This window comes from Oncorhynchus nerka, linkage group LG11 (genome assembly GCF_034236695.1).
Source record: "Oncorhynchus nerka isolate Pitt River linkage group LG11, Oner_Uvic_2.0, whole genome shotgun sequence".
Taxonomy (NCBI): Eukaryota; Metazoa; Chordata; class Actinopteri; order Salmoniformes; family Salmonidae; genus Oncorhynchus; species Oncorhynchus nerka.
The window spans coordinates 49,753,092-49,765,557 of NC_088406.1; the positions used below are offsets into that span (position 1 = coordinate 49,753,092).

General features: G+C 44.8%; 1 protein-coding gene across 2 annotated transcripts in view; it reads left to right on the forward strand.

The window, feature by feature from the left end:
• The first annotated feature begins 812 nt into the window (after positions 1–812).
• The window catches only part of scn2b (sodium channel, voltage-gated, type II, beta), a 32,246-nt gene continuing 20,592 nt past the window's right edge, over positions 813–12,466 (forward strand). For both annotated transcript variants that reach the window (XR_003864752.2, XM_029673079.2), the window contains exon 1: positions 813–1,029. Coding sequence is in view for 1 of the 2 variants with exons in the window: in XM_029673079.2 (XP_029528939.1) it covers positions 945–1,029 (85 nt within the window). In the remaining variant the exon portion in view is untranslated. The remainder of the gene's footprint in view (positions 1,030–12,466) is intronic.

Here is a 12,466-nt window from a genome sequence, read left to right on the forward strand (position 1 = left end):
TCTCTACTTGCACATCCATCTTTTGCACATCTACCATTCCAGTGTTTAATTGCCATATTGTAATTACTTCGCCACCATGGCCTATTTATTGCCTTGGCGGACGGACGGACAGCGTTTTTCAAACCTCTGGGCCCCCAGACATTTCACAATTATGCTGACCTGATTGACCTATTTAAGTGCTTGATGATTAGTTGACAAGTTGATTCAGGTGTGTTAATAACTGTGGAATAGGTCAAATACATGGAACGGTTTTACGTCCCCCAAGGAAAGGTTGGAACATCCCTGGTCTAGGACACACAGAGATAATCAGAGATCAATATAATTGATTCCGTTAGCTAGCCTATAGCCTATTTATATTCCATATTTATATTTATCACCTATACTGACAGCACAATACACACACATAGTCTACAGCATGGGAAAATGATAGTCAACACATGTGATGTGATTCTATTTTGAGCCTGATCAAACAAACAACAAAAGACACTATTATATGATTAAATTTACATTTACATTTAAGTCATTTAGCAGACGCTCTTATCCAGAGCGACTTACAAATCTCATTCGTTTATCTAAGGGCATCCGTGAATTATGATATTCAAGTGCTTTTCCATGATTGTTAAGTTGAAACTGCAGATCATTGCGAGTAAATGTAATGTAATAATTGTACATTAAAATATAAGATATGAAAAGGGTAAATGGAGGGATAGAGAGGGAGGGAGCTAAGAGTGGAGGCTTTTATTCCATTTCCAACCTCCCCGCCTTCTTTGGAGAGACACCCACAACCATATAATCAACTATTTCTACAGCTACAGTCACTGCCAGCCATATCATAGCACTGAAAAAATAACACATATTTTAAGCTTTTTTTTAAGTACAACAGAAGATTTGACGATATTTGTATTTTAATCATATAGCGTGACGTTTTACTACAAGGAGATACAATGCATTTTACATTACAAAAGCGAAATAAGACGTGGATGCCAGCTATCAACTTGAGCATCGTGGGATTGGTGGTTTATATTATGGGTAAGTAGGCTATAACGGAAACGTCTCATGTAACAGCGGATCGTAATTTTGAAAGATGAGTGACAGAGACGCGAGACGACAGAGATTTTACTATCTTGGATCAAATGTGCACCGTTTCCTCGCGCGTTGTGTAAGTGTGTGTGTGTGTGTGTGTGTGTGTGTTTGTAAATGAGCAAAATTAAGATATTCCTGAAACGCCGTATGATTATTGTAGGCCACCTAGTTAATAGACAGACTGGTGGCCCAAGAAAATCGCCGCTTGCCATCACTGTAAATTGCTAACTTCATCACCTCTAAGCCTAACACTTTAGGCTATGTCAACAGACTCAGTCAAGGATCCAAAACAGTTGGCTAAACGATGTGCGGTTGTTTTAAATCCAGATATAAAGTGCAGTGAATCACAAAAAGCATAATTCCAGCGTCCCAACGCCTGATCTAAACTGAAACAACGTGGGGATTTATTATTGGCCCGCTCTCTACCTATAGAATGTGGAACAGTCGTTTAAGTATCAGGGCTCAGGCAGGTCCAGTGATGCTCTCTCTACTGATGCAGGTGCGGATTGGAGTGGATGGACGCTGACGCACGGACACCGCGTATCTCCATCATCTCTGCACTAGAGACGCATCGCTAGCAACATCGCCTTGCGTACAGGCTATTTGTAAACAGGCCTTGAATCTGAAATAAATACTCGTTTCTCCTCAATTACAAATAAAGAAATCGTCATAGTGTTTGCTTTCTCACAATAGCGGGTCGAAGCGTGACTGGCAGCTTGCTTTGCCTCGGTCGGCTGGCTATGACGAAGCCAAACTATACTGAGTTTAGCGCATCTGGGTGGATACACTTATCAATTCACATTTCCTCACTAGTGTAGGTTATATTTCCCGTTTATTCACATATCCAACACTTTATTATTCGTATCCCAAAGAACAGTCAGATAAAGATGGATAGTGAGAGCGCTGTTTTGTGCTAAGCAAAGGCCTGCCTGGCAACAGGCTACTGGTGCGTAATGACAGCTCATGAGATGAATTTCCCGATCTGTGATTTTGATGCCATGACACCATTAAGCCTATACAGTAGCTTAAACCTGTATTTTCCACATATGTCTGTTGATATCTGTGTTATCGTAATGTCGTAGGATATTACAATAAAAGGTAGGTTAAAAATGTAGAAAATATATATTGGAAAAAATATAATTGCCATGCAGTGTCTATAGTCTATCACTTTCAAACTGTTGTGATGACGCCTAGTTCACACTGTCTGGTCACCGTGCAGTCTGCAGCAGAAGAGATGACTAATACCACACCAGCCTCTGAAACCTTCACCATTTTAGAACAATCATGTATTGTCATGATGCTGCACCTCCTAGACGTTTCCACTAGGGGGAGACAGTGCCACGCAGACGGTCTACTTTTTAGACCAGCAGCGATGATGTCAAATGGGCAATGCTGACAAGCTCACATACATCCTCTCATACTATTTCAAGGAGCAGTTGGTAATAGTAGACGTTTAGGAGCTCACAAATGCTATTTAACATCAGTATGGATGATATAGAGGACTAGTATTGATATAGAGGACTAGGCTACACTCGATGACCACCGGGTGCTGAGGAACAACCAACAGTATTTGTGATTTGGTATCGGGACCTTTGAGTATAATTTTTTTTTATCCACAAGGGGGCAGGCTAATCCACATCCACTGCCACTGTATAGCCCGCACTGCAGTCTGTAGACTACTGTGGCTATGCAGCAGTTAAGCTCAGAGCTGGCAGCATTGATTTCATGGGATAGATCATCAATTCCCATTCTCCGGATGGTGTAACCAGGCTGCTCCTTTTGAATGTGAGGAAGTAGAGAGGAGGAGTAGCTGCTTCCTCGTGGAAGGGACACTGTAGGGTACATGTTTAGATTGAGCTGTGAGGTAGAGGCTACTGTGTGTAGTCTGTAGTCCCATAGCCTGCATAATGACCTTGCCTGTCAGCAGGTTTACCGAACCATGTGCCCTGTGTCATATCAAAGGCACATATCTCAGTCATCAGACAGAGATCCAGTATATTTGACCAGTCTTGAACACTGTTACCTCCATATAGCCAAACGTAAAAACATTATGACCACCCATATTAAGGTCCCTCAGTAAGGTATTATACTACATTATCCTTCCCCTATTGAACCCACTAGTCATTAAGTATGCTGAGCCACTGTCCACAGCAAAACAAACACACACTCACACTCACACTGAACACACACAGGACCATGGATATTGGCAATCACCTTTATTCAAGGCTATGGATCATTGGCTGAATGGGCCCAGAGGTTACAGGCGGTCAAGGTCTATGAGAAGGCCTGTCCATCAACCACCTGGGTCGGCCAATCCATCAGCCAGTCAACACCTGCCCCGTCAGCAGGCAACCCAGGTATGAACCGTCCTGGGCTGCAATCACCCACCTACAGGATGAGAAATGGAATCGACATGGGGGTGAGATGACATCTATGCCACTGGTAGAGAAGGAGACACAGCTTCTGGCCCAAACCAGAGCCATGTGTCTAGAGACTTGTGCCATTGAGTTTTCTGCATTATGATTCATTCACATGACACTTAAAAATGATACGTCAGCCATGTTAGACCTAACGCCCCATTACTTTACATGGTCAAATATTGAAATAAGACTACAGTTGAAGTCAGAATTTTACAGACACCTTAGCCAAATACATTTAAACTCAGTTTTTCACAAATCCTGAAATTTAATCCTAGTAAAAATTCCCTGTCTTAGGTTAGGTAGGATCACCACTTTATTTTAAGAATGTGAAATGTCAGAATAATAGTTGAGAGAATTATTTATTTCAGCTTTTATTTCTTTCATCACATTCCCAATGGGTCAGAAGTTCGTATTTAGTAGCATTGCCTTTAAATGGTTTAACTTGGGTCAAACGTTTCGGGTAGCCTTCCACAAGCTTCCACAATAAGTTGGGTGAATTTTGGCCCCTTCCTCCTGACAGAGCTGGTGTAACTGAGTCAGGTTTGTAGGCCTCCTTGCTCGCACACGCTTTTTCAGTTCTGCCCACACATTTTCTATAGGATTGAAGTCAGGGCTTTGTGATGGCCACTCCAATACCTTGACTTTCTTGTCCTTAAGCCATTTTGCCACAACTTTGGAAGTATGCTTGGGGTCATTGTCCATTTGAAGACCCATTTGCGACCAAGCTTTAAATTCCTGACTGATGTCTTGAGGTGTTGCTTCAATATATCCACAACAATTTCCTTTATCATGATGCCATCTATTTTGTGAAGTGCACAAGACCCTCCTGCAGAAAAGCACTCTTACAACATGATGCTGCCACCCCCGTACTTCATGGTTGGGATGGTGTTCTTCTGCTTGCAAGCCTCCCCCTTTTTCCTCCAAACATAACGATGGTCATTATGGCCAAACAGTTATATTTTTGTTTCATCAGACCAGAGGACATTTCTCCAAAAAGTATGATATTTGTCCCCATGTGCAGTTGCAAACCGTAGTCTTGTTTTTTATGGAGGTTTTGGAGCAGTGGAGCATTTCAGGTTATGTTGATATAGGACTCATTTTACTGTGGATATAGATACTTTTGTACCTGTTTCCTCCAGCATTTTCACATGGTCCTTTGCTGTTTTGGGATTGATTTGCACTTTTTGCATCAAAGTACATTCATCTCTAGGAGACAGAATGCATCTCCTTCCTGGGCGGTTTGACGGCTGCGTTGTCCCATGGTGTATATACTTGTGTACTATTGTTTGTACAGATGAACATGGTACCTTCAGGCGTTTGGAAATTGCTCCCAAGGATGAACCAGACTTGTGGAGGTCTACAATTTTTTTCTGAGGTCTTGACTGATTTCTTTTGATTTTCCCACGATGTCATGCAAAGAGGCACTGAGTTTGAAGGTAGGCCTTGAAATACATCCACATGTATACCTCCAATTGACTCAAATGATGTAAATTAGCCTATCAGAAGCTTCTAAAGCCATGAGATAATTTTCTGGAATTTTCCAAGCTGTTTAAAGGCACAGTCAACTTTAGTGTATGTAAACTTCTGACCCACTGGAATTGTGATACAGTGAATAATAAGTGAAATAATCTGTCTGTAAACAATTGTTGGAAAAATGACTTGTGTCACGCACAAAGTAGATGTCCTAACCGACTTACCAAAACTACAGTTTGTTAACAAGAAGTGGTTGAAAAATGTGTTTTAATAACTCCATCCCAAGTGTATGTAAACTTCCAACTGTATGTAACTGAATGTGTAGAATTAGAACAATTATTCCAAATTCTAAAAGTTGGCTCAACTCTCAAAATACATGTCTCTGGTCCAAACTAGTCTTGAACCAGATGAAAGGGTACCAAGCCACAAACACAGTCTCAGTGGATTGCTGTTGTTTGTTAGTTAGTGAGCTTTCCCAATACTGATCTACCACCTTAAAGTCCTTTGCACACAATTATACTCGCACAAGCACACACACGCACACACACGCACACACACGCATGCACGCACAAACGCACACATACTTATTGAACCATTAAGTCTGGTCTTTGTATACACACTGCACAAACATTCTGCTGACAATGTCCTGTTGGCTAAGAAACCACAGGAAACTACAACCCCACTCTCCCCACAAAACACTCAGAGATTAGTAAAGGAGGTATGGTAGAAACTCAATAAAAGCTTCCAGTCTCTTCCATGCTATTAGTGTTTTGGCTGAGTCTGAAATGATATGTGTAGTACTGTAGTACAGTATTGTATCTACACTCTTAGAAAAAAAATGTGCTATCTAGAACCTAAAAGAGTTATTCGGCTGTCCACATAGGAGAACCCTTTTAATAACCCTTTTTGGTTCTAGGTAGAACCCTTTTGGTTCCAGGTAGAACCCTTTTTTTACATTCTACTCCATAGCAACTGGACATTAAGAACTGTAATATCTTATGTTTCACTGAGTCGTGGCTGAACGACGACACAGATAATATAAAGCTGGCGGGATTGACCATGCACTGGCAGAACAGAGATGCTACGTCTGGTAAGATGAGGGGTGGGGGTGTGTGTCTTTTTGTCAAAAACAGCTGGATCGCGATGTCTAATATTAAAGAAGTATCTAGGTATTGCTCGCCTGAGGTAGAGTACCTTATGATAAGCTGTAGACCACACATTTACCAAGAGAGATCTCATCTATATTATTCCAAGCCGTCTATTTACCACCACAGACCAATGCTGGAACTAAGACCGCACTCAACCAACTCTATAGGGCCATAAAGCAAACAACAAAATGCTCATCCAGAATCGGTGCTCCTAGTGGCCGGGGACAGTGCTAGCTGTTCTGGACGACAGTGTGACAACGCTCTCGGGAAGCCGATGTGAGCAAGACTTTTGAGCAAGACCTTTAAACAGGTCAACATTCACAAAGCCGCGGGGCCAGATGGATTACCGGGACATGTACCCGTATGAGCATGAGCATGCTCATCCAGAATCGGTGCTCCTAGTGGCCGGGGACTTTAATGCTCGTAAACTTAAATCAGTTTTACCACATTTTTACCAGTATGTCACATGTGCAACCAGAGGGGAAAAACTCTACACCACCGTTACTCCAAATACAGAGATGCGTACAAATCTCTCTTACCCTCCATTTGGCAAATCTGACCATAATTCTATTCTCCTAATTCCTGTTTACAAGCAAAAAACTAAAGCAGGAAGAACCAGTGACTTGCTCAATACAGAAGTGGTCAGACGACACGGATGCTGCTCTACAGGACTGTTTTGCTAGCACAGACTGGAATATTTTCCGGGATGAATCCAATGGCATTGAGGAGTATACCACCTCAGTCATCAGCTTCATCAATAAGTGCATTGACGACGTCGTCCCCACAGTGACCGTACGTACATAGCCCAACCAGAAGCCATAGATTACAGGCAACATCCTCATTAAGCTAAAGGCTAGACCTGCTGCATTCAAGGAGCGGGACACTAATCCGGAAGCTTATAAGAAATCCTGCTATGCGCTCAGATGAACCATCAAACAAGCAAAGCGTCAATACAGGATTAAGATTGAATCCTACTACACCGGCTCTGACGCTCGTCGGACGTGAAGGGCTTTGAAAACTATTACGGACTACAAAGCGAAACCCAGACGCGAGCTGCCCAGTGATGCGAGCCTACCAGATGAGCTAAATGCCTTTTATGCTCGCTTCGAGGCAAGCAACACTGAAGCATGCACGAGAGCACCAGCTGTTCTGGATGACAGTGTGAAAACGCTCTCGGGAAGCCGATGTGAGCAAGACCTTTGAGCAAGACCTTTAAACAGGTCAACATTCACAAAGCCGCGGGGCCAGATGGATTACCGGGACATGTACCCAAAGTATGAGCAGACCAACTGGCAAGTGTCTTCACTGACATTTTTAACCTCTCCCTGACTGAGTCTGTAATACCTACATGTTTCCAGCAGACCACCATAGTCCCTGCGCCCAAGGAAGCAAAGGTAACCTGCCTAAATGATTACCGCCCCGTGGCACTCATGTCGGTAGCCATGAAGTGCTTTGAAAGGCTGGTCATGGCTCACATCAACAGCATCCTCCCGGATACCCTAGACCAACTCGAATTCGCATACCACCCCAACAGATCAACAGATGATGCAATCTCAATCGCACTCCACAACCCCCTTTTCCACCTGGACAAAAGGAATGCCTATCTGAGAATGCTGTTCATTGACTACAGTTTAGCGTTCAACACCATAGTGCACACAAAGCTTATCACTAAGCTAAGGACCCTGGGACTAGACACCTCCCTCTGCAACTGGATCATGGACTTCCTGACAGCCACCCCCAGGTGGTAAGGGTAGGCAACAACACGTCTGCCATGCTGATCCTCAACACTGGGTCCCTCAGGGGTGTGTACTTAATCCCCTCCCGTGCTCCCTGTTCACCGACAACTGTGTCGCCAAGCATGACTCCAGCACCATCATTAAGTTTGCTGATGACACAACATGAGAGAGGCTATAGGGAGGAGGTCAGAGAACTGGCAGTGTGGTGCCAGGACAACAACCTCTCCCTCAATGTGAGCAAGACAAAGGAGCTGTTCCGAGACAGGTGCAAGATAATGGTCCATTCTAAATCAAAACAAATTTCACATATACATTATGTAGTATATGTAAAGACACGATTAAATCAAGAATAGTCTAATGGGACAGGGGGGCAGCTGCTGCACTCGATGCAGGGATAACTTTAGAGGAAATTAACACAGCCATAGCACAATTTCCAAACAGCAAGGCCCCTGGGCCCGATGGATATGTAATAGAATTCTATAAGAAGTACTGCGCCAGTCTATCTCCACTTATGTTGCGAATGTTTAAACAATCCAAAGAAAATGCCAAACTCCCGCAAACACTGTATGAGGCTACAATAGCACTGATCTTGAAAAAAAGATAGAGATTCCATGGAGATGTCGTCTTATCGCCCTGTGTCGTTACTCCCCATAGAAGACAAGGTGTTGACAAAGATATTGGCAAACCGATTGAAAACATATACTGTATTTCCGACATCATACACCCTGACCAGACAGGTTTTATCCCGGGCCGACATATATACTACAATTTGAGACGCCTTTTCAACGTAATGTATCACGATCATAAGGTTGAGGCAGTGGTAATAGCTCTTGATGCAGAGAAGGTTGAGGAAGTGGTAATAGCTCTTGATGCAGAGAAGGTTGAGGCAGTGGTAATAGCTCTTGATGCAGAGAAGGTTGAGGAAGTGGTAATAGCTCTTGATGCAGAGAAGGTTGAGGCAGTGGTAATAGCTCTTGATGCAGAGTAGGTTGAGGCAGTTGAGGCTCTTGATGCAGTGGTTGAGGCAGTGGTAATAGCTCTTGATGCAGAGAAGGTTGAGGCAGTGGTAATAGCTCTTGATGCAGAGAAGGTTGAGGCAGTGGTAATATCTCTTGATGCAGAGAAGGTTGAGGCAGTGGTAATAGCTCTTGATGCAGAGAAGGTTGAGGCAGTGGTAATAGCTCTTGATGCAGAGAAGGTTGAGGCAGTGGTAATAGCTCTTGATGCAGAGAAGGTTGAGGCAGTGGTAATAGCTCTTGATGCAGAGAAGGTTGAGGCAGTGGTAATAGCTCTTGATGCAGAGAAGGCGTTTGACCGGATTGAGTGGAAGTATATGATGTCGGTTCTGGAGCACTTCGGGCTCGGAAAGGAATTTATTAATTGGATAAGAATTATTTATGCACACTCAATGGCGCCCGTGGTAACCAATCAAGAAACGTCGCAGTCATTCCGCTTGTTCAAGGGGTGCCGACAGAGGGGCCCTATTTCGCCTGCTCTGTTCGCTATAGCCATGGAACCCCTTGCTACTCGCATTCAGGCATGTGCCGATATAGCTTCTGTTAAAATAAAGGACACACAGCACAAAATTTCCCTATATGCAGACAATGTTCTTTTGTTTTTGTCCAAGCCAAAAACTTCTATTCCACCCTTACTTAACTTGATAAACACATTTGGCTCCTTCTCTGGCTACAAGATAAACTGGCAAAAAAGTGGGTTGATGCCAATATGTGGATATGCAATTTCTGCAATCTACCCCGTTTAGAACAGTGATGGACAAGTTCACAAGCCTTGGCATTGTAGTGACAAGAGACCTTGATCAGCTATTGAAAGCGAATTGGGACATGAAAATATATCAGTTTAAACAAAAAATAGATTTTTGTAAAACTCTGCCTATCTCCTTGGTTGGTCGTATAAACGCTATTAAAATGGTTGTCCTACCCAGGTTTCTTTACCTCTTCCAATGTCTACCCAATTTCATACCACAAAGCTATTTTAAGAAACTGGATGCAATAGTAACTCCATTTTTATGGGATAACAAGGCAGCCAGAATTTCAAAGAAGCATTTATTCAAGCGCAAGATAGAGGGGGGCTTTGGCCTTCCTCACTTTAAACTGTATTATTGGGCTGCTAATCTGAACATTGTGTCTTTCTGGAGGAAAAGTTTACCTGCGACGAGACAGAAGGATATGCCTTCATGGCTTTTGATTGAGCAGGCCTCCTGTCAACGTTCCTCACTCCCTGCACTTCTTAATAGCCCATCATATGTGAAAAAATCCACTTATGACTCTCACCCAGTTATTTGTCACACGCTTAGGATCTGGAAACAGATTAGGTATTTTCTTAACATACCCACTGTTTACATAGACAGCCCAATTTGCCTGAATGCCAGACACAACCTTGTACAGTTTAAGGTGATACACAGGTTACATTACTCAAAAGTAAAACTGCATAAAATATTCCCGGACACCTCACCACTGTGTGAGAGGTGCAAGCAGGATGAGGGGACATTGACCCACTTATTCTGGACATGGCCTAAGTTACATGCTTACTGGGCTCTCATGTTTGATTACTTATCTAGAGCCTTTGATAGAGTTCTAGCCCCAGACCCATTGATCGCTCTGTTTGTTACAGTTTATGGGAATAACCAGGAAGGGAAAGCTGTCTCTCTTTGAACTCTATTAGCCAAAAGGCTCATATTGCAATTGTGGAAATTGGAGACTGTACCTACCTTTGAAATGTGGTTGCGGAATTTAGGGAATGTAATACATATGGAAAAGATTCGATACAATACCTCTAATAGAAGTCCAATGTGTTACAAAATATGGCAGCCGATACTGGATAAATGGTCTAGTTCCCGCTTCATAACTGGGTTGATGATCTGCTGCTACTCTGTGCTGTACTCCACTCAATATTTATTTTTGGCTGAACTACACTGCTTGTAGTGACTATATGCTGTCTTCTTATACATGTACCACCTAATAGGATTTTGTTTTATTTTGTGTATGTGTGAGTTAAGTTTTGTTTTGTCCTCTTAAATTGGCCGTCCCATTCAACAGTACAATAAATGACATCGTTTGTATTGCTGTCTTTTTTATTCCATTTTTTTATTGGAAAATAATAAACATTGTCACGCCCTGGTCTAAGTATTTTGTGTTTTCTTCATGTATTGGGTCAGGCCAGGGTGTGGCATAGAGTTTTTGTATTGTGGTGTGTTTTGTCTTGGGATTTTGGAATGTGTGTATAGTGGGATTGTAGCTTAGTGGGGTGTTCTAGGAGAGTCTATGGCTGTCTGAAGTGGTTCTCAATCAGAGGCAGGTGTTTACCGTTGTCTCTGATTGGGAACCATATTTAGGCAGCCATATTCTTTGGTTGTATTGTGGGTGATTGTCCTGTGTGTCTTGATGTCCTGGTTAGAGGTTAGTAGACACTTGTATAGGCTGTTTTCGTTTTATAGTGTTAGTGTTTTGTGCTACGTTTGTTTATTAAAGATGAATCGCAACAGACACGCTGCAGTTTGGTCCGACTCTCCTTCACCATTAGAAAGCCGTTACAGAATCACCCACCCCAGGACCAAGCAGCGTGTCAACAGGAGAAGCAGCAGGAGCAGCAGCAGCTACAGTGGGAGAGAATGCACTACCTGGAGAAATGGACATGGGAGGAGGTACTGGACGGTAAAGGACCCTGGGATCAGCCTGGAGATTATTGTCGCCCCAAAGCCGAGCTGGAGGCAGCAAAAGCAGAGAGGCGGCATTATGAGGAGCTAGCACGGCAGAGCGGATGGAAGCCTGAGAGTCAGCCCCAAAAAATTTCTTGGGGGGGGGCTCACAGGGAGTATGGCTACGCTAGGTAGGAGACCTACGCTAACTTCCTGTGGTTACCGGGGGGCTAGAGAGACCGGGCAGGCACCTTGTTATGCAGTGGTGCGCACGGTGTCCCCAGTGCGGGTGCATAGCCCGGTGCGGTATATTCCAGCTCCTCGTATCGGCCGGGCTAGAGTGGGCATCGAGCCAGGTAAGGTTGGGCAGGCTCGGTGCTCAAGAGCTCCAGTGCGCCTGCACGGTCCGGTCTATCCAGTACCACCTCCACACCCCAGCCCTCCGGTAGCAGCTCCCGCACCAGGCTTCCTGTGCGTGTCCTCGGTTCATTACCACCAGTGCCAGCACCACGCATCAGGCCTACAGTGTGTCCCGCCTGTCCAGCGCTGCCGGAGCGTCCCGCCTTTCCGGCGCCGCTGCCGGAGCGTCCCGCCTGTCCGGCGCCGCTGCCGGAGCCTCCCGCCTGTCCGGCGCCGCTGCCGGAGCCTCCCGCCTGTCCGGCGCCGCTGCCGGAGCCTCCCGCCTGTCCGGCGCCGCTGCCGGAGCGTCCCGCCTGTCCGGCGCCGCTGCCGGAGCGTCCCGCCTGTCCGGCGCCGATGCCGGAGCGTCCCGCCTGTCCGGCGCTGTCGCCGGAGCGTCCCGCCTGTCCGGCGCTGTCAGAGCTACCGCCGCGTCCCGCCTGTCCGGCGCTGTCAGAGCTACCGCCCCTCATGCCAGAGGCGCCAGAGCCCCTCATTCCAGAGGCACCAGTACTCCTCTGTTCAGCGCAGCCAGAGCTGTCAGCCTGCATG